This window comes from Manduca sexta, chromosome 18 (assembly GCF_014839805.1).
Source record: "Manduca sexta isolate Smith_Timp_Sample1 chromosome 18, JHU_Msex_v1.0, whole genome shotgun sequence".
In the NCBI taxonomy this organism is placed as follows: domain Eukaryota; kingdom Metazoa; phylum Arthropoda; class Insecta; order Lepidoptera; family Sphingidae; genus Manduca; species Manduca sexta.
In genome coordinates this window covers 13,484,307-13,505,490 of record NC_051132.1, presented here as the reverse complement: position 1 = coordinate 13,505,490, position 21,184 = coordinate 13,484,307, and the positions used below count along the sequence as shown (strand labels likewise).

The following is a 21,184-nucleotide window of genomic DNA, read 5'->3' as shown; positions in this document are numbered from 1 at the left end:
CTGTTTCATATATCGGTTTTTTATAGGGGTGCGTGTTTCCATTTATGGCGAACTGTAACGCGCGACCAACGACGCCTTCGGCATCTACAACTACTCAATCAACAACCACAACTAGAACAACAACTACTCCTTCAACAACCACAACCAGAACAACCACCACGCCCTCTACAACAACGACAAGAACCACCACCACCCCTTCAACAACAACGACGAGGCCCACGACCCCGTCAACCAGTACGACAGTAGGGCAGTTCCTGCCTAATGGTTGTCCGGCCGACTTCCACGTGCACCTCCTGCTGCCGCACGAGACCGACTGCGCGAAGTTTTATCAGTGCGCGCACGGCGTCAGAGTAGAGATGAACTGCGCGCCCGGTGTATGGTTCGATTTTAACCATCAGGTTAGAAATTTAAAATTATATTTGTGATATAGTTCCGATATATTTGAATAGTGAGATAATCAATTCGTTTGCGTGATGGTCAAGTGGTACAACTGCTTATAAACAGTGATAGAGAGGTCTAGCCGGTATATCGACCACTTTTATATTTCGGTCCAATTTCCTATATGGGTTGATTACAGGGATGCGTGTTTCCATTTATGGCGGACTGTAACGCGCGACCGTCGACGCCTTCGGCATCCACAACTGCTCCATTAACAACTACAACTAGAACAACTACCCTATCAACAACCACAACAAGAACAACAACCACCCCGTCAACAACAACGACGAGGCCCACAACCCCATCAACCAGTACGACAGCAGGGCAGTTTCTGCCTAATGGTTGTCCGGCCGACTTCCACGTGCATCATCTGCTGCCGCACGAGACCGACTGCGCCAAGTTTTATCAGTGCGCGCACGGCGTCAGAGTAGAGATGAACTGCGCGCCTGGCACATGGTTCGATTTCAACCTTCAGGTTAGATATTTAAAATAATATTTATCCTATAGTTTCCATACATGTCAATAGTGAGACAATCAACTCGTTCGCATGACGGTCTAGTGGTACAGCTGCAAATAGAGAGGTCTAGTAGGTATACAGGCCACTTTTGGATTTCGGTGGGTAAGCAGTTGTATACTAATAATAAGAAAACCTTGCCTCACTCATTTACGAATTATCGTCTGCTTAATGTTTTAAAATAATCTCTAAAAATTTCTTGTTTATATTCTTCTAAAATTACGGTACTCACGTGCTACGAATTGAACAAAATATAAATAGCGCGCGATATTTAAAAAAAAAGTAAACTACGTCGATATTTAATAATGGAAATATAATATCATTTCTCTTCAAAGCGGCGATAGCCTAGTTGGTTGTGGAACGGACTGCCTAGACGAATGTCCGCAGGTTCGAAACGCAAGGGCACACACCTCTAACTTTTCTAAAATTAAGTGTGTATTCTCTCTGAATTATCGCTTGCTTTAACGGTGAAGGAAAACATTGTGAGGAAACCTGCATACCTGAGAAATTCTCTATAGGAATTTCGAGGGTATGTGAAGTCTACCAATCCGCACTAGGCCAGCGTGGTGGACTAAGGCCTAATCCCTCTCAGTAGTAGAGGAGGCCCGTGCCCAGCAGTGGGACAGTATATAATACAGGGCTGATATTATTATATATTCTCTTACAGTCTATTCCGGATGAGTGAAAGTTAAGGTTTTAATAGTGAATTCCATCAAAAGTTAGGTTCTAGATATTAAAATTAAATGCTCCGATAACCAAATAAGTAATAAGGGGATAATCTGTTTCTCGGCCGGTATGCTAAGACCTAACATTACCTGCTTAATTTAGTGGATTACATTATATAATATTACCCGAACATTTCTTTAAAAAAAAACATAAGTCTCGTTAATTACATAGTATTTGAGATGACGGCCACATTATGTTATTATCACCTAATATTTTCTATATAACGCATTTAAGTTTTGTAATATTTGACGTACGAAATTAAATTGATTTCGACCATTTAAAATTTATATCGGCGAAAAATAACCAGTATATCGATTTACGGCTAGTAAAACACAAAAATATTGATGATAAATTTAAGTAAATAGTTAAACTTCTTGGTTAGATACATTAGAATATGGACCTGCACTGTAAACACACTTGCAAACACCTGTAATGTTGCCCAGGCATGTATTTTAATCAATTAGACATCATTATTTGTCAACCAAGCGGCCGATAATAAATAAATTTTCGAATTGTTTTACGTCCGGTACAACTACATAATATTTATCTAGGTGTCGTTCAAGTAATAAATAAATATTTTATTAGTTATGTAAGTAAATGCAATCCTAGTTCCTGTGTCTATATATTTTTTTGAATTTATAGTATATCTTATTTTTCAATAAGATATACTATTTATTTATAATTATTTATTTATTTATTTATTATAATTCAATGAAAGTTTACAGCACTTAGCCAAAACACTTACATCTAACAATATAATCTAACTCTAAATCTAACAATATTATGACAGCGATAACAATAAAATAAAATTCAAACAAATAACAAAATAACTAAAATTATTTCCAACACTTAACTTACTAAGGAACATTTTGAAGCGTTTCTAAATATAACTTAATACTATTGTAAACATGACAAGGTTTGTTATAAAATATATCCAGATCTGTGTGATGAGCGTGCACGGCATTGAGAAGTGCGACCGCCCGGGTGGTAGGTGCTGACGCGGCGCGACGTGTGCGCACTCCCCGCGGCAATGCAAACAGATTCCTGCGCCTACGCGGGCCCTCCACTCTCTCATCACTAACTAAAAACCGAGCCGGTCAATTAACAAGATATACATGCTTTGGTACGGGTTCCACACTATAGCGTTGTATTCAAGTCTACTACGGACATAGGCTTTGTATAGCGTTATTACTGCTCTGGAGCCCTTAAAAGTATAACAAACCCTCATTACAAAGCCTAGAATTTTGTTGGCCCCTTCACAGGTGGTCAAAATATGTTGTTGGAAGGACAACCGAGAGTCTAATATTACTCCCAAATCTTTAATTTGGTCAACTCGATCTATTAATTTACCACCAATGTGATAGCCAAATTGCAATGGTTCGCGCTTTCGAGAAAATTATATGGTTTTACATTTAACTATATTAAAATTTAGCCGATTTTCCACACTCCAATTAAAAACAGCATCTATATCATTTTGCAAGGCTATGCAGTCTTCAGATCTATTTACGCTAACAAACAATTTTAGATCATCTGCAAAAAGAAGGCAGTGTGCAGTATTGACTACCTTCAACAGATCATTGATCATAATTATGAATAAAGTCGGCCCTAAAGAACTACCTTGACTAACGCCTGATCTTGTATAGTAAGAATCTGACTCACATCCATTCAGACGTACGTATTGCATTCGATCCTGTAGATAAGATGCAATAAAAAGGAGTAACTTTGGTGTGAAGTCCAAAGACGCCATTTTACAAAGAAGGATATCGTTATCCACAATGTCGAACGCTTTACTAAAATCGAAATACGCAGAGTCCACCTGTCTACCGGCATCCATCTCAATGGTCGCGTAATCAATAAAGTTAATATGGTTCGTTGCCGTCGACCGTTTCGCCCTAAAACCGTGCTGCTCGTCAGCAACCCAGACAGCGATTTGCTGTCTTATGCTGTGATCAATAATACTCTCAAATAACTTACCAAATTCTGTATTTGGTAGCACCGCTATAGGTCTATACGTGGTAATATTTTTGGTCGCACTGTCTTTAGGGACAGGCGTTACCCTGGATATTTTCCATTGCTTCGGATAGGTCGATGTCTTAAGAGAAAGGTTGTAGAGGTATAATAATAATAGCGGCTCTTCCAAGATCGAAAAACAGTCCTTCACTAGGAAAGGCGGAATCTCATCAGGACCAGCGGCAGAGTTAGGTGAATTGCAAGTCGAAGCTCTGACGAACTAATACTCTTGATGGCTACTCTAGCAGCACTACCCGCTTGATCTCTATCACTGTCTCGTTGGGCTAGCAGAACGTCCAGCTGCGGTTTACCCTCATGAAAAACCGAACTGAAGTAGCTTGCAAAGGCATTTGTAGCCTGCTGCCCCATTACTTTTTCAGTGTCATATTCATATTACAGTGATCTTCATCACTTACAATTATTTGTAGACTATAGAATTACGGTCGAAAACCGGGATTTACGGCCAAAAAGTAAAATCTGTGGCCGAAAACGAGCTAAATAATATTATCGCGAGTAAGATTTTTTATAATTCTTACATTACATCTATTAATATACCAGATTATACAATTTGCATTACATACTACATACGCGTCCAAACATACTTAAGTTGCTGATCGGCGATAACGCTTTCTTTAAAAATTAATTTAAAAAAATGATCTTGAAGTAGCTTATTCGTTAAAATGGTCACAGTAGGTGAAATCACCTTAATAGAATTGAGTCCTTTGTATTACAACCCTTTTGTATAGCACTGAACTGCGGTCGTTAACCTAAAACATTCAACCAGTGGCAACAAGCTCCACAAATTAAACTCCTATTTTAATAGATGTAATGTACCGGCAGCAATTTATTAATAACAATACTATTTTCAATTGAAGTAAATATCTGTCACATTACTTTTTTTTAAATTGCTTTCAATTTATTTTGTCATAACAAAACCCTTCTTTTAGGTTTGCAGTTGGCCATTTATGGTTGACTGTGTACCTGGTTCAACTACAACTACAACCACGACAACATCAACAACACCTCAACCAACAGCTCCCCCATCTACAGAAATAACTCACCCTCCTCCGACCACCCAGACAACGACAGAAGAGATACAGAGTCCGGAGACCACAGCTGCAACAGATGTTAATACCACACCACCCAGCACTGCAGTTCCGTCAACCAGTGAAGCGTCAACTAGCGGGTCAACAGATGAGTCCACTACGAGCTATTCTACAACACGTGAACCTAGCACAACAGAAAATCTCACTCCGGGGCCTCCGTCTACAACAGGGTATTCTACAACTGGCTACCCCACAACAGGATATCCCACAACAGAAGAACCTAAAACGACAGATTATCCTACAACGGAAGACTCTAGCACAACAGAAGAACCTTCAACAGAGGCTCCTTCTACAACAGGTTATCCTACGACTGGCTACCCCACAACAGGATATCCCACAACAGAAGAACCTAAAACGACGGCTTATCCTACAACGGAAGAATCTAGCACAACAGAAGAACCTTTAACAGAGGCTCCTTCTACAACAGGGTATCCTACAACTGGCTACCCCACAACAGGATATCCCACAACAGAAGTACCTAAAACGACGGCTTATCCTACAACGGAAGAATCTAGCACAACAGAAGAATCATCAACAGAGGCTACTTCTACAACAGAGCATCCTACAACAGGTTATCCTACAACTGGCTACCCCACAACAGGATATCCCACAACAGAAGAACCTAAGACGACGGCTTATCCTACAACGGAAGAATCTAGCACAACAGAAGAACCATCAACAGAGGCTACTTCTACAACAGAGCATCCTACAACAGGTTATCCTACAACTGGCTACCCTACAACAGGATATCCCACAACAGAAGAACCTAAAACGACGGCTTATCCTGCAACTGAAGAATCTAGCACAACAGAAGAACCATCAACAGAGGCTCCTTCTACAACAGGGTATCCTACGACTGGCTACCCTACAACAGGATACCCCACAACAGGATATCCCACAACAGAAGAACCTAAAACGACGGCTTATCCTACAACAGAAGAATCTAGCACAACAGAAGAACCATCAACAGAGGCTCCTTCTACAACAGAGCAACCTACAACAGGTTATCCTACAACTGGCTACCCCACAACAGAAGAACCTAAAACGACAGATTATCCTATAACGGAAGAATCTAGCACAACAGATGAACCTTTAACAGAGGCTCCTTCTACAACAGGGTATCCTACGACTGGCTACCCTACAACAGGATATCCCACAACAGAAGAACCTAAAACGACGGCTTATCCTACAACGGAAGAATCTAGCACAACAGAAGAACCTTCAACAGAGGCTCCTTCTACAACAGGGTATCCTACAACAGGCTACCCTACAACAGGATACCCCACAACAGGATATTCCACAACAGAGGAACCTAAAACGACGGATTATCCTACAACGGAAGAATCTAGCACAACAGAAGAACCTTTAACAGAGGCTCCTTCTACAACAGGGTATCCTACAACAGGCTACCCCACAACAGGATATCCCACAACAGAAGAACCTAAAACGACAGATTATCCTACAACGGAAGAATCTAGCACAACAGAAGAACCTTTAACAGAGGCTCCTTCTACAACAGGGTATCCTACAACTGGCTACCCCACAACAGGATATCCCGCAACAGAAGAACCTAAGACGACGGCTTATCCTACCACGGAAGAATCTAGCACAACAGAAGAACCATCAACAGAGGCTCCTTCTACAACAGAGCAACCTACAACAGGTTATCCTACAACTGGCTACCCTACAACAGGATTCCCCACAACAGGATATCCCATAACAGAAGAACCTAAAACGACGGCTTATCCTACAACGGAAGAATCTAGCACAACAGAAGAACCTTTAACAGAGGCTCCTTCTACAACAGGGTATCCTACAACTGGCTACCCCACAACAGAAGAACCTAAAACGACAGATTATCCTACAACGGAAGAATCTAGCACAACAGAAGAACCTTTAACAGAGGCTCCTTCTACAACAGGGTATCCTACAACTGGCTACCCTACAACAGGATATCCCACAACAGAAGAACCTAAAACGACGGCTTATCCTACAACGGAAGAATCCAGCACAACAGTAGAACCTTCAACAAAGGCTCCTTCTACAACAGGGTATCCTACAACAGGTTATCCTACTACAGGCTACCCTATAACAGGATACCCCACAACAGGATATTCCACAACAGAAGAACCTAAAACGACGGATTATCCTACAACGGAAGAATCTAGCACAACAGTAGAACCTTCAACAAAGGCTCCTTCTACAACAGGGTATCCTACAACAGGTTATCCTACTACAGGCTACCCTATAACAGGATACCCCACAACAGGATATTCCACAACAGAAGAACCTAAAACGACGGATTATCCTACAACGGAAGAATCTAGCACAACAGAAGAACCTTTAACAGAGGCTCCTTATACAACAGGGTATCCTACAACAGGCTACCCCACAACAGGATATCCCACAACAGGATATCCCACAACAGAAGAACCTAAAACGACAGATTATCCTACAACGGAAGAATCTAGCACAACAGAAGAACCTTCAACAGAGGCTCCTTCTACAACAGCGTATCCTACAACAGCTTATCCTACCACTGGCTACCCTACAACAGGATACCCCACAACAGGATATCCCACAACAGAAGAACCTAAAACGACGGCTTATCCTACAACGGAAGAATCTAGCACAACAGAAGAACCTTCATCAGAGGCTCCTTCTACAACAGGGTATCCTACAACAGATTATCCTACAACTGGCTATCCTACAACAGGTTACCCCACAACAGAATATCCCACAACAGGAGAACCTAAAACGACGGCTTATCCTACAACGGAAGAATCTAGCACAACAGAAGAACCTTTAACAGAGGCTCCTTCTACAACAGGGTATCCTACAACAGATTATCCTACGACTGGGTACCCTACAACACGGTACCCCACAACAGAATATCCCACAACAGAAGAACCTAAAACGACGGATTATCCTACAACGGAAGAATCTAGCACAACAGAAGAACCTAAAACGACGGATTATCCTACAACGGAAGAATCTAGCACAACAGAAGAACCTTTTACAGAGGCTCCTTCTACAACAGGGTATCCTACAACTGGCTACCCCACAACAGAAGAACCTAAAACGACAGATTATCTTACAACGGAAGAATCTAGCACAACAGAAGAACCTTTAACAGAGGCTCCTTCTACAACAGGGTATCCTACGACTGGCTACCCTACAACAGGGTATCCTACGACTGGCTACCCTACAACAGGATATCCCACAACAGAAGAACCTAAAACGACGGCTTATCCTACAACGGAAGAATCTAGCACAACAGAAGAACCTTCAACAGAGGCTCCTTCTACAACAGCGTATCCTACAACAGCTTATCCTACCACTGGCTACCCTACAACAGGATACCCCACAACAGGATATCCCACAACAGAAGAACCTAAAACGACGGCTTATCCTACAACGGAAGAATCTAGCACAACAGAAGAACCTTCATCAGAGGCTCCTTCTACAACAGGGTATCCTACAACAGGGTATCCTACAACAGGTTATCCTACAACAGGCTACACTACAACAGGCTACCCCACAACAGGATATCCCACAACAGTAGAACCTAAAACGACAGATTATCCTACAACGGAAGAATCTAGCACAACAGAAGAACCTTTAACAGAGGCTCCTTCTACAACAGGGTATCCTACAACTGGCTACCCTACAACAGGATATCCCACAACAGGATATCCCACAACAGAAGAACCTAAAACGACAGATTATCCTACAACGGAAGAATCTAGCACAACAGAAGAACCTTTAACAGAGGCTCCTTCTACAACAGGGTATTCTACAACAGGTTATCCCACGACAGGATATACTTCAACAGAAGGACCTAAAACGACGGCTTATCCTACAACAGAAGAATCTAGCACAACAGAAGAACCATCAACAGAGGCTCCTTCTACAACAGAGCAACCTACAACAGGTTATCCTACAACTGGCTACCCTACAACAGGATTCCCCACAACAGGATATCCCATAACAGAAGAACCTAAAACGACGGCTTATCCTACAACGGAAGAATCTAGCACAACAGAAGAACCTTCAACAGAGGCTCCTTCTACAACAGCGTATCCTACAACAGCTTATCCTACCACTGGCTACCCTACAACGGGATACCCCACAACAGGATATCCCACAACAGAAGAACCTAAAACGACGGCTTATCCTACAACGGAAGAATCTAGCACAACAGAAGAACCTTCATCAGAGGCTCCTTCTACAACAGGGTATCCTACAACAGGGTATCCTACAACAGGTTATCCTACAACTGGCTATCCTACAACAGGTTACCCCACAACAGAATATCCCACAACAGGATATCCCACAACAGAAGAACCTAAAACGACGGCTTATCCTACAACGGAAGAATCTAGCACAACAGAAGAACCTTTAACAGAGGCTCCTTCTACAACAGGGTATCCTACAACAGATTATCCTACGACTGGGTACCCTACAACACGGTACCCCACAACAGAATATCCCACAACAGAAGAACCTAAAACGACGGCTTATCCTACAACGGAAGAATCTAGCACAACAGAAGAACCTTCAACAAAGGCTCCTTCTACAACAGGGTATCCTACAACAGGTTATCCTACAACAGGCTACCCTACAACAGGATACCCCACAACAGGATATTCCACAACAGAAGAACCTAAAACGACGGATTATTCTACAACGGAAGAATCTAGCACAACAGAAGAACCTTTTACAGAGGCTCCTTCTACAACAGGGTATCCTACAACTGGCTACCCCACAACAGAAGAACCTAAAACGACAGATTATCCTACAACGGAAGAATCTAGCACAACAGAAGAACCTTTAACAGAGGCTCCTTCTACAACAGGGTATCCTACGACTGGCTACCCTACAACAGGATATCCCACAATAGAAGAACCTAAAACGACGGCTTATCCTACAACGGAAGAATCTAGCACAACAGAAGAACCTTCAACAGAGGCTCCTTCTACAACAGCGTATCCTACAACAGCTTATCCTACCACTGGCTACCCTACAACAGGATACCCTACAACAGGATATCCCACAGCAGAAGAACCTAAAACGACGGCTTATCCTACAACGGAAGAATCTAGCACAACAGAAGAACCTTCATCAGAGGCTCCTTCTACAACAGGGTATCCTACAACAGGGTATCCTACAACAGGTTATCCTACAACAGGCTACCCTACAACAGGCTACCCCACAACAGGATATCCCACAACAGAAGAACCTAAAACGACAGATTATCCTACAACGGAAGAATCTAGCACAACAGAAGAACCTTTAACAGAGGCTCCTTCTACAACAGGGTATCTTACAACTGGCTACCCTACAACAGGATATCCCACAACAGGATATCCTTCAACAGAAGGACCTAAAACGACGGCTTATCCTACAACAGAAGAATCTAGCACAACAGAAGAACCATCAACAGAGGCTCCTTCTACAACAGAGCAACCTACAACAGGTTATCCTACAACTGGCTACCCTACAACAGGATTCCCCACAACAGGATATCCCATAACAGAAGAACCTAAAACGACGGCTTATCCTACAACGGAAGAATCTAGCACAACAGAAGAACCTTTAACAGAGGCTCCTACAACAGGGTATCCTACAACTGGCTACCCCACAACAGAAGAACCTAAAACGACAGATTATCCTACAACGGAAGAATCTAGCACAACAGAAGAACCTTCATCAGAGGCTCCTTCTACAACAGGGTATCCTACAACAGGGTATCCTACAACAGGCTACCCTACAACAGGCTACCCCACAACAGGATATCCCACAACAGAAGAACCTAAAACGACAGATTATCCTACAACGGAAGAATCTAGCACAACAGAAGAACCTTTAACAAAGGCTCCTTCTACAACAGGGTATCCTACAACTGGCTACCCTACAACTGGCTACCCCACAACAGGATATCCAACAACAGAAGAACCTAAAACGACACATTATCCTACAACGAAAGAATCTAGCACAACAGAAGAGCCTTTAACAGAGGTTCCATCTACAACACGTTATCCTACAACGGAAGAATCTAGCACAACAGAAGAACCTTTAACAGAGGCTCCTTCCACATCAGAGTATCCAACGACTGGCTACCCTACAACAGGATACCCCACAACAGGATATCCCACAACAGAAGAACCTAAAGCGACAGATTATCCTACAACGGAAGAATCTAGCACAACAGAAGAACCTTTAACAGAGGCTCCTTCTACAACAGGGTATCCTACAACAGGTTATCCTACAACAGATTGTCCTACGACTGGGTACCCTACAACACGGTTCCCCACAACAGGATATCCCACAACGGAAGAACCTAAAACAACAGATTATCCTACAACGGAAGAACCTAGCACAACAGAAAAACCTTTACCAGAGACGCCTTCTACAACAGGGTATCCTACAACAGGTTATCCCACGACAGGCGATTCCACAACTGAAATATTTACGACGGATGCAACAGTCGATTCTACAACACATTCTGCTAGCACAACGGACCAAAGCACGGAAATAATTACTACTGGTAAGTGTTATTCGATAAATATTTTATGAATGGGGCGACTGATAGCATTTTTTTTATCGTAACTGACAAGAAAACTGCATTGTGTATTACTTGTTTTCCTATTATTATAAGCTCAAATCGGTACTATTTGTTTTATTTTTAATGAAGAAATACAAAATTGCTTTTTCATCTATTATCAGGTTACTGCCGTTGCTACCTGCTGAAATAAGTTACTTTGGAAGCACCGAATACGAGTATAATCTATGGTGTCTATACATTGATATGTGTGTGGTATAAATTAAAATCACTTTCTGCGTAGATATCTGTCAAACTTTGCTTTTAGTGGCCACATTGAGCGCATTAGAACCGGATGCGGGGTTTTCCTGACGGAAACCTATTCCGAAACTTCTTAAAGTGAGGGCAGAATTCCCATCGGCTGTCCAATTCTAAACTCAAGTACTTCATACTCGTGCCGATGGAACTCCGCAACCCCTCCTTGATAATGGCACCGGCCGGTGGCCTTTGCCGAGGCCCGGGTAAACAAGTATCCTCGGTCTTCCCGAAGACTATTTTCAAACCTAAACATCGATTTCGAGTCACTATATGGCCGGTGCTCGCCGCCGCCAGAATTGAGGCATCTTGGAAGGTACCGGATGTCACTGTGACTAGCGTGTTGTTGGCATAACATGTGACGACGACACCCTAGTGGTTGTTCCTACGGAGCACCCAATCGTACCCGACGTTCCACAAAAGAAAGCGCAAAACCGTGCCCAATGGGACACTTGGCGACATCGCTCTTCGGTGCCTTCCGTCGGTGCTCAGATTCACCACTTCTCTATCAGATAGATACGCGTGCACCAGATTCCGAAGATAGGATGACACCACATGGTACCGCAGTGCTTCGTAGATGCAGGGCCAGGTCAGCGAATCGAAGGCGTTGGAAATATTTAAAGACACCGCAATCACTACCTTGCCCCTACCCATTGCATCCTACACATGCAACTTCATCTTCAGAATCGCATGGACGGTGGAACGTGCCCTCCGAAAATCGAACTGGTTGTCGGCTACATTTGGACCTATCCTCTCGAGGTGCTCGACGAAGCGAGCATGAACAATTCGCTCGAAGAGTTTGGCGACCTCGTGAGTAACACGATGGGCTGGTAAGCCAAGGGCGACTCTGCGATTCATCCTTCCTTTTTCAGCAGGACGAGCTTCCCGATTTTCCATCGCACCGGTAAGACGCCCTGCTTCCAACAGGTGGAGAACAAATTCCGGAGCCTCGGTTCCAGGTGCTTGAGGGCTAATACCCACGGCACTTTCGTTGGTGTCATCGGTGGCCGGGAACAAGGTGGCGACTACATTGGTCAGTAGGTCTGGCTGGAGACTGCGACAGCGATATTGCTGATGGGTGAAGCTTGTTCATAACCAAACAATAAGGGCGCCCCCACGGATTTGCCCCCACGCAAAAATGCCTTATGTGCCACGTAAGGCGGGCCGGTCGCTGAACAATACACGGCCACCCTTAGCGCTCTCTTCGCCTGTTTGTAGAGGCCGTAGAGCCGGTGTTCCTGGTCTACGAGGTCCTGGCTTCTCAGTCGGCGACGGCAATGCTTGGCGTATCAACGGCACGAAACGACCTAAACGACAGATCAACAATTGATCCACCGTTGTGACACACGCACGTGTCCACTGATCCTCTGTTTAGGAGGACCAGGCCGAGAGATCACTGTCCTCCAGGACCTCACCACAAATGTCGGTCACCGGCGAGACTCAGACCGCGGATTTGGCGTTGAAGTCACCGGCGACGACCGTCGGGCGAGGTTGACCTAATTTTCGTTCAACCAGGAATCGTAGCTGAATGACAAAGGATTCGAACTAACGTAGTGGTCTGTTGGGATTAAAATAGATTTCGACAAGTCAAATGCCTCCCAACACAATTTCCTGGTCCTTTGCTACTTTTTCGATGGGCGGGGAGCGTGCAGCTCCCTGGGTGATAATAGCCACCGAACTGTCGATGTTGGCCGCCTAGTTATCACGGAGCGGGATAAAATAAGACTCGGCAACCTAGACCACTTACATCGACCTGTGCGCCAGGCTTTGGGATAACACGTCTTGGTCGCTATTTCTTTTTGTTTGGCCCATATATAAAAAATATAGGGACTCACTTAAAAGAAACATCGACGCTCCACAAAGCCTTTAGTCGCTGAAAACTCTCAAAGAGTCTCCAATCATTATCTGCGACCAGACAAGCCACAAGTCCTTGCCGAAAAATACCGATTCTTGCCTAGGATTATTCGCGAGGCTATTGAAAAAATACACCTGAATATCAGTAGAAAAGGTGGTTGGAAGCTTGCACAAGCCTCGGATATGGTTCTTCATTTAATTAAATTGAAACCCAAAAGACATTGTGAGATCATTGTGCGTAGATTGGACAGCTAAAAAAACTTGTATAGTTGTAAAATTTAGGTAAATATTGTAACTTCACTTGCGGATAACCAACACCTCAGTCCGCCCAGTGATCATGAGAGGTGCAAAGTCTTCGAAACCTGGGGAGAAAATAATAATATAAATAACCGCGATAAAATCCATAAAGACTTAATATTAATGGAATCTAAATAATATATACAGGTTTAAATAAATAATTACCTATTTAATTTCATTTCGTATGATAAATTAATTTGAAACTTTATACAAATCGGCATTACCGTGTGCTACATTTAGCAGCCTTACCTTATCATATTGTCTCCTTAGAGTCTGGAACTTCAACTACAACCGGAAGCTCAGTAACAACGGAAGTGTTCGAGACCACGTCCACGGCGCCGCTGACAACCCTCGCGTCCATTTGCCCACCCGGCTTCTTTGGGAACTTGCCGCATCCCGACCGCTGTGACGCTTACTTCATGTGCATGCCGGGAGGCAACGCACTGCAGCTGTTCTGTATTGAAGGATTCGAATTCGATCCTGAGGCTGACGTGAGTACAGTATCTCTGTTATATTTTTCGTAGCGGAACGGGAAAATTATTATGTAGTACCATCATCATCAGCCACAGGATGTCCATTGCTGAACATTGGCTTTCCCCAAAAAATTTCAGATCGACATAATGAAAGGAACCCGCATCTATTTACCTTCTGAGACTTTTATTAGGTCATCTGTCCACTATATGAGTGAACAGAAATAAATAGCTATGAAGTCTTAGTATAAAGGTACAGGGTTATTTTGATATTGCGTTACTAAATGAAACCACATACTCGTCTTAACTAGTGCTGAAATTGTGCCAAAAATTATTCATTAATAACGAATATTTTATAAACAAAAATGCTGATTTTAGTTTAATGATTTTTTTTTATCATTGTGTAGTTTAATGCGAATATTGCGTGAGCCTGAGTGTATCTCTGAATTGGAAGTATGATGTTGCCGGTGTGATGAATTCTCTTAGAGTAGAAGTAGTGGCATTAGAAAGCGTAAAATTAAAATTACTTCTTATTAATATTTACTTAGTCAAATCCAACACTTTTTATTTACATTTACGGCTCAAGTAACTTATTGTAAAGTGTTATTTCCAAATAGATAAGTATGTGGTTTCTTTTAGCAACGCAATGTCATAATTACCTTGAATAATATAAGTGTTATTTTTTTAATGTCTAATTGAGGTTACAGACATTTTATAAAGTACATAATATTATAAAATTTGAAAACGTAACGGGACATGTTATTTTGTCTAACAGAGATGTGTGGTAATAGCCGAAGGCGGGTGCACCCTAGGAGGGACCAGACCACCAGCCGTGTCCAGTACCCCTGCCAGCACGACAGATGCAGCTGCAACCACAGAGGAACCAGCCACAACACCCACCCAGGGCGCAGACACTACTACTAACGCCAACCCAATGACAACTGAAGTCGCTACTTCTGGTATTTCTACCGAAGGCACAACACCAGCCGCTTCCACTGTAGACCAGGAGACTAATACACCAGAAGCCCTTTCTACAACGGAAGCCGCTACTACTGGAATCCCTACCGAAGGCACAATTCCAACAGCTTCTACTATAGACCAAGAGACTACTCCAACAGAAGTCCTCTCTACAACTGAAGCCGCTACTTCTGGCATTCCTACCGAAGGCACAACACCAGCCGCTTCTACTGTAGACCAGGAGACCACTACACCAGAAGTCCTTTCCACAACGGAAGCCGCTACTTCTGGAATTCCTACCGAAAGCACAACACCAGCCGCTTCTACTATAGACCAGGAGACTACTACACCAGAAGTCCTCTCTACAACTGAAGCCGCTACTTCTGGCATTCCTACCGAAGGCACAACACCAGCAGCTTCTACTAAAGACCAAGAGACTACTCCACCAGAAGTCCTCTCTACAACTGAAGCCGCTACAACTGGAATCCCTACCGAAGGCACAACACCAGCAGCTTCTACTATAGACCAAGAGACTACTCCAACAGAAGGCCTCTCTACCACTGAAGCCGCTACTTCTGGCATTCCTACCGAAGGCACAACACCAGCCACTTCTACTGTAGACCAGGAGACCACTACACAAGAAGTCCTCTCTACAACTGAAGCCGCTACTTCGGGCATTCCTACCGAAGGTACGACACCAGCTGCTTCTACTATAGACCAGGAGACTACTACACCAGAAGTCCTTTTTACAACTGAAGCCGCTACTTCTGGCATTCCTACCGAAGGCACAACACTAGCCGCTTCCACTATAGACCAGGAGACTACTACACCAGAAGCCCTTTCTACAACTGAAGCCGCTACTACTGGAATCCCCACCGAAGGCACAACACCAGCAGCTTCTACTATAGACCAGGAGACTACTCCAACAGAAGTCCTCTCTACAACTGAAGCCGCTACTTCCGGCATTCCTACCGAAGGCACAACATCAGCCGCTTCCACTATAGACCAGGAGACTACTACACCAGAAGCCCTTTCTACAACTGAAGCCGCTACTACTGGAATCCCCACCGAAGGCACAACACCAGCAGCTTCTACTATAGACCAGGAGACTACTCCAACAGAAGTCCTCTCTACAACTGAAGCCGCTACTTCTGGCATTCCTACCGAAGGCACAACATCAGCCACTTCTACTGTAGACCAGGAGGCCAGTACACCAGAAGTCCTTTCCACAACGGAAGCCGCTACTTCTGGAATTCCTACCGAAGGTACAACACCAGCCGCTTCCACTATAGACCAGGAGACTACTACACCAGAAGTCCTTTCTACAACTGAAGCCGCTACTTCTGGAATTCCTACCGAAGGTACAACACCAGCCGCTTCTACTGTAGACCAGGAGACCACTACACAAGAAGTCTTCTTTACAACTGAAGCCGCTACTTCTGGTATTACTACCGTAGGTACGACGCCGGCCGCTTCTACTTTAGATCAAGAGACAACTACACCAGAAGTCTTCTCTACAACTGAAGCCGCTATTTCTGGCATTCCTACCGAAGGCACAACACCAGCCGCTTCTACTGTAGACCAGGAGACCACTACAATAGAAGTCCTCTCTACAACTGAAGCCGCTACTACAATGCCCGCGTCCATTTGCCCTCCCGGCTTCTTTGGGAACTTACCGCATCCCGACCGCTGCGACGCCTACTTCATGTGCATGCCGGGAGGCAACGCATTGAAGCTGTTCTGTATTGAAGGATTCGAATTCGATCCTGAGGCTGACGTGAGTATAGTATCTCTGTTATATTTTTCGTAGCGGAACGGGAAAATTATTATGTAGTATCATCATCATCATCAGCTGCAGGATGTCCTTTGCTGAACTTTGGCCTTCCCCAATAAAATCCAGATCGACCTAATGAAAGCAACCCGCATCTAGCTACTTTTATTAGACCATCTGTCCACCATATGAGTGGAAATCCGACACTGCGCGTGCCACTTCATCGCATAGACCCTTTTCAATCCCAGAAATAAACAACGATGAAGTAATACATAGGTACAGAGTTATTTTGACATTGCGTTACTAAATTAAATCAGATACTCGTCTTCACCTTTGCTAACATTGTGCCAAAATCATCCATTAATAACGAATATTTTATAACCAAAAATCCTGATTTTAGTTTTCTGATTTTTTCATCATTGTGTAATTTAATGCGCATATGGCGTGTGCGTGGGTGTATCTCTGACTGAAAGTATAATGTTGCCGCTGCGACGAATTCTCTAAGAGTAGTAGTACTGGCATTAGGAAGCGTAAAATTAAAATTACTTTTAATTAATATTTGTTTTGTTCTGAACTAACACCATTATATTTTACATTTACGGCTCAAGTAACTTATTGTAAAGTATAATTTCCAAGTAGCGAAATATTTGCTTTCTTTTAGCAACGAAATGTCATAATTATGATGTATAATATACATGTAATTTTTATATATGTCTAATTGAAATTACAGACTATAGATAACATTTTATATACCTACATAATATTATAAAGTTTAAAAAAGGTAACAGGACATGTTATTTTGTCTAACAGAGATGTGTGGTGATAGCCGAAGGCGGGTGCACTCTCGGAGGGACCAGACCACCAGCCGTGACCAGTACCCCCGCCAGCACGACAGATGTAGCTGCAACCACAGAGGAACCAGCCACAACACCCACCCAGGGCGCGGAAACTACTACTACCGCCGACCCAATGACAACTGAAGCCGCTACTTCTGGCATTTCTACCGAAGGCTCGACACCGGCTGCTTCCACTGTAGACCAGGAGACCACTACACAAGAAGTCCTCTCTACAACGGAAGCCGCTACTTCTGGCATTCCTACCGAAGGCACAACACCAACCGCTTCTACTGTAGACCAGGAGACCACTACACCAGAAGTCCTCTCTACAACTGAAGCCGCGACTTCTGGCATTCCTACCGAAGGCACAACACCAGCCGCTTCTACTGTAGACCAGGAGACCACTACACCTGAAGTCCTCTCTACAACTGAAGCCGCTACTTCTGGCATTCCTACCGAAGGCACAACACCAGCCGCTTCTACTATAGACCAGGAGACTACTACACCAGAAGTCCTTTCTACAAGTGAAGCCGCTACTTCTGGAATTCCTACCGAAGGCACAACACCAGCCGCTTCTACTGTAGACCAGGAGACCACTACACCAGAAGTCCTTTCCACAACTGAAGCCGCTACTTCTGGCATTCCTACCGAAGGCACAACACCAGCCGCTTCTACTGTAGACCAGGAGACCACTACACCAGAAGACCTTTCTACAACTGAAGCTGCTACTAATGGCATTCCTACCGAAGGCACAACATCAGCCGCTTCTACTGTAGACCAGGAGACTACTTCACCAGAAGTCCTACCTACAACTGAAGCCGCTACTTCTGGCATTCCTACCGAAGGCACAACACCAGCCGCATCTACTGTAGACCAGGAGACCACTACACCAGAAGTCCTCTCTACAACTGAAGCCGCTACTTCTGGCATTCCTACCGAAGGCACAACACCAGCCGCTTCTACTGTAGACCAGGAGACCACTACACCAGAAGTCCTCTCTACAACTGAAGCCGCTACTTCTGGCATTCCTACCGAAGGCACAACACCAGCCGCTTCTACTGTAGTACAGGAGACCACTACACCAGAAGTCCTCTCTACAACTGAAGCCGCTACTTCTGGAATTCCTACCGAAGGCACAACACCAGCCGCTTCTACTGTAGACCAGGAGACCACTACACCAGAAGTCCTTTCCACAACTGAAGCCGCTACTTCTGGCATTCCTACCGAAGGCACAACACCAGCCGCTTCTACTGTAGACCAGGAGACCATTACACCAGAAGTCCTTTCCACAACTGAAGCCGCTACTTCTGGCATTCCTACCGAAGGCACAACACCAGCCGCTTCTACTGTAGACCAGGAGACCACTACACCAGAAGTCCTCTCTACAACTGAAGCCGCTACTTCTGGCATTCCTACCGAAGGCACAACAGCAGCCGCTTCTACTGTAGATCAGGAGACCACTACACCAGAAGTCCATTCCACAACTGAAGCCGCTACTTCTGGAATTCCTACCGAAGGCACAACATCAGCTGCTTCCACTGCAGACCAGGAGGCAACTACACAAGAAGTCCTTTCTACAACTGAAGCCACCACCACAATACCCGCTTCCATTTGCCCACCCGGCTTCTTTGGGAACTTGCCGCATCCCGACCGCTGCGACGCCTACTTCATGTGCATGCCGGGAGGCAACGCATTGCAGCTGTTCTGTATTGAAGGATTCGAATTCGATCCTGAGGCTGACGTAAGTATAGTATCTTTGGAATATTTTTCGTAGCGGAATGGGCAACTATTATGTAGTATCATCATCATTATCAGCTGCAGGATGTTCATTGCTGATAATTGGCTTTCCCAAAAAAATTCCAGATCGACTTAATAAAAGCAACCCGCATCTAGCTACCTTCTGCAACTTTTATAAGGTCATCTGTCCACCATATGAGTGGACGTTCAACGCAACCCGCGCCACTTCATAGCATATACCCTTTTAAATGCCATAAATAAACAAAGATTAAGTCTTTTTATAGTATAAATACAGGTTTACATTGACATTGCGTTACAAAATGAAACCACATACTTATCTTCACTGCCACACACTTATCTTTGCTGACATTATGCCAAATATCATGCAATAATAACGAATATTTTATAACCAAAATTCCTGATTTTAGTTTCCTCATTTTGTTATCATTGTGTAATTTAATGCGCATATGGCTTGTGCGTGAGTGTATCTCTGACTGAAAGTATAATGTTGCCGCTGCGACAAATTCTCTAAGAGTATAGTAGTGGCATTAGGAAGCGAAAAATTAAAATTACTTTTAATTATTATTTGTTTTGTTCTGAAATAACACCCTTATATTTTACAGGTAAGGCTCAAGTAACATATTGTAAAGTATAATTTCCAAGTAGCGAAATATTTGCTTTCTTTTGGCAACGAAATGTCATAATTATGATGTATAATATACATGTAATTTTTATCTATGTTTAATTGAAATTACAGACTATATATAACATTTTATATACCTACATAATATTATAAAGCTTAAAAAAGGTAACAGGACATGTTATTTTGTCTAACAGAGATGTGTGGTGATAGCCGAAGGCGGGTGCACTCTCGGAGGGACCAGACCACCAGCCGTGCCCAGTACCCCTGCTATCACGACAGATGCAGCTGCAACCACAGAGGAACCAGCCACAACACCCACCCAGGGCGCGGACACTACTACTAACGCCGACCCAATGACTATTGAAGCCGCTACTACTGGAGTTCCTACTGAAGGCACAACACCGGCAGCTTCTACTATAGACCAGGAGACTACTCCAACAGAAGTCCTCTCTACAACTGAAGTCGCTACTTCTGGCATTCCTACAGATGGCACAACACCCGCTGTTTCTACAGTAGACCAGGAGACCACTACACCGGACTTCCTCTCTACAACTGAAGCCGCTACTTCTGGCATTCCTACTGAACGCACAACACCAGGCGCTTCTACTGTAGACCAGGAGGCAACTACACAAGAAGTCCTCTCTACAACTGAAGCCGCTACTTCTGGCATTCCTACTGAAGGTACAACACCAGCCGCATCTACTGTAGACCAGGAGGCAACTACACAAGAAGTCCTCTCTACAACTGAAGCCGCAACTACGACCCCCGCGCCCATCTGCCCACCCGGCTTCTTTGGGCAGGTGCCGCACCCTGACCGCTGCGACGCCTACTTCATGTGCATCTCTGGGACTGCGCTCGAACTTTTCTGTGTCGAAGGGTTTGAGTTCGACCCGATGGTTGACGTAAGTAATATTAAGTAGGTTCTCAATTTTCGACTATGGAATAAGATGTAGATAATAAACGAAA

At 44.0% G+C, this 21,184-nt stretch overlaps 1 protein-coding gene across 24 annotated transcripts in view; it reads left to right on the top strand.

Annotated features, from left to right (window-relative positions):
• The window catches only part of LOC115444506 (mucin-17-like), a 66,858-nt gene that overhangs the window by 34,030 nt on the left and 11,644 nt on the right, over positions 1–21,184 (top strand). For 9 of the 24 annotated variants that reach the window (XM_037440246.1, XM_037440263.1, XM_037440262.1 and 6 more), the window contains exons 4-10: positions 27–398; positions 578–913; positions 4,636–11,344; positions 14,075–14,295; positions 15,050–17,008; positions 17,813–19,579; positions 20,413–21,120. In XM_037440246.1, the coding sequence (XP_037296143.1) occupies positions 27–398; positions 578–913; positions 4,636–11,344; positions 14,075–14,295; positions 15,050–17,008; positions 17,813–19,579; positions 20,413–21,120 (12,072 nt within the window). The remainder of the gene's footprint in view (positions 1–26; positions 399–577; positions 914–4,635; positions 11,345–14,074; positions 14,296–15,049; positions 17,009–17,812; positions 19,580–20,412; positions 21,121–21,184) is intronic. The other 15 variants (XM_037440268.1, XM_037440261.1, XM_037440253.1 and 12 more) reach the window with 15 other exon arrangements.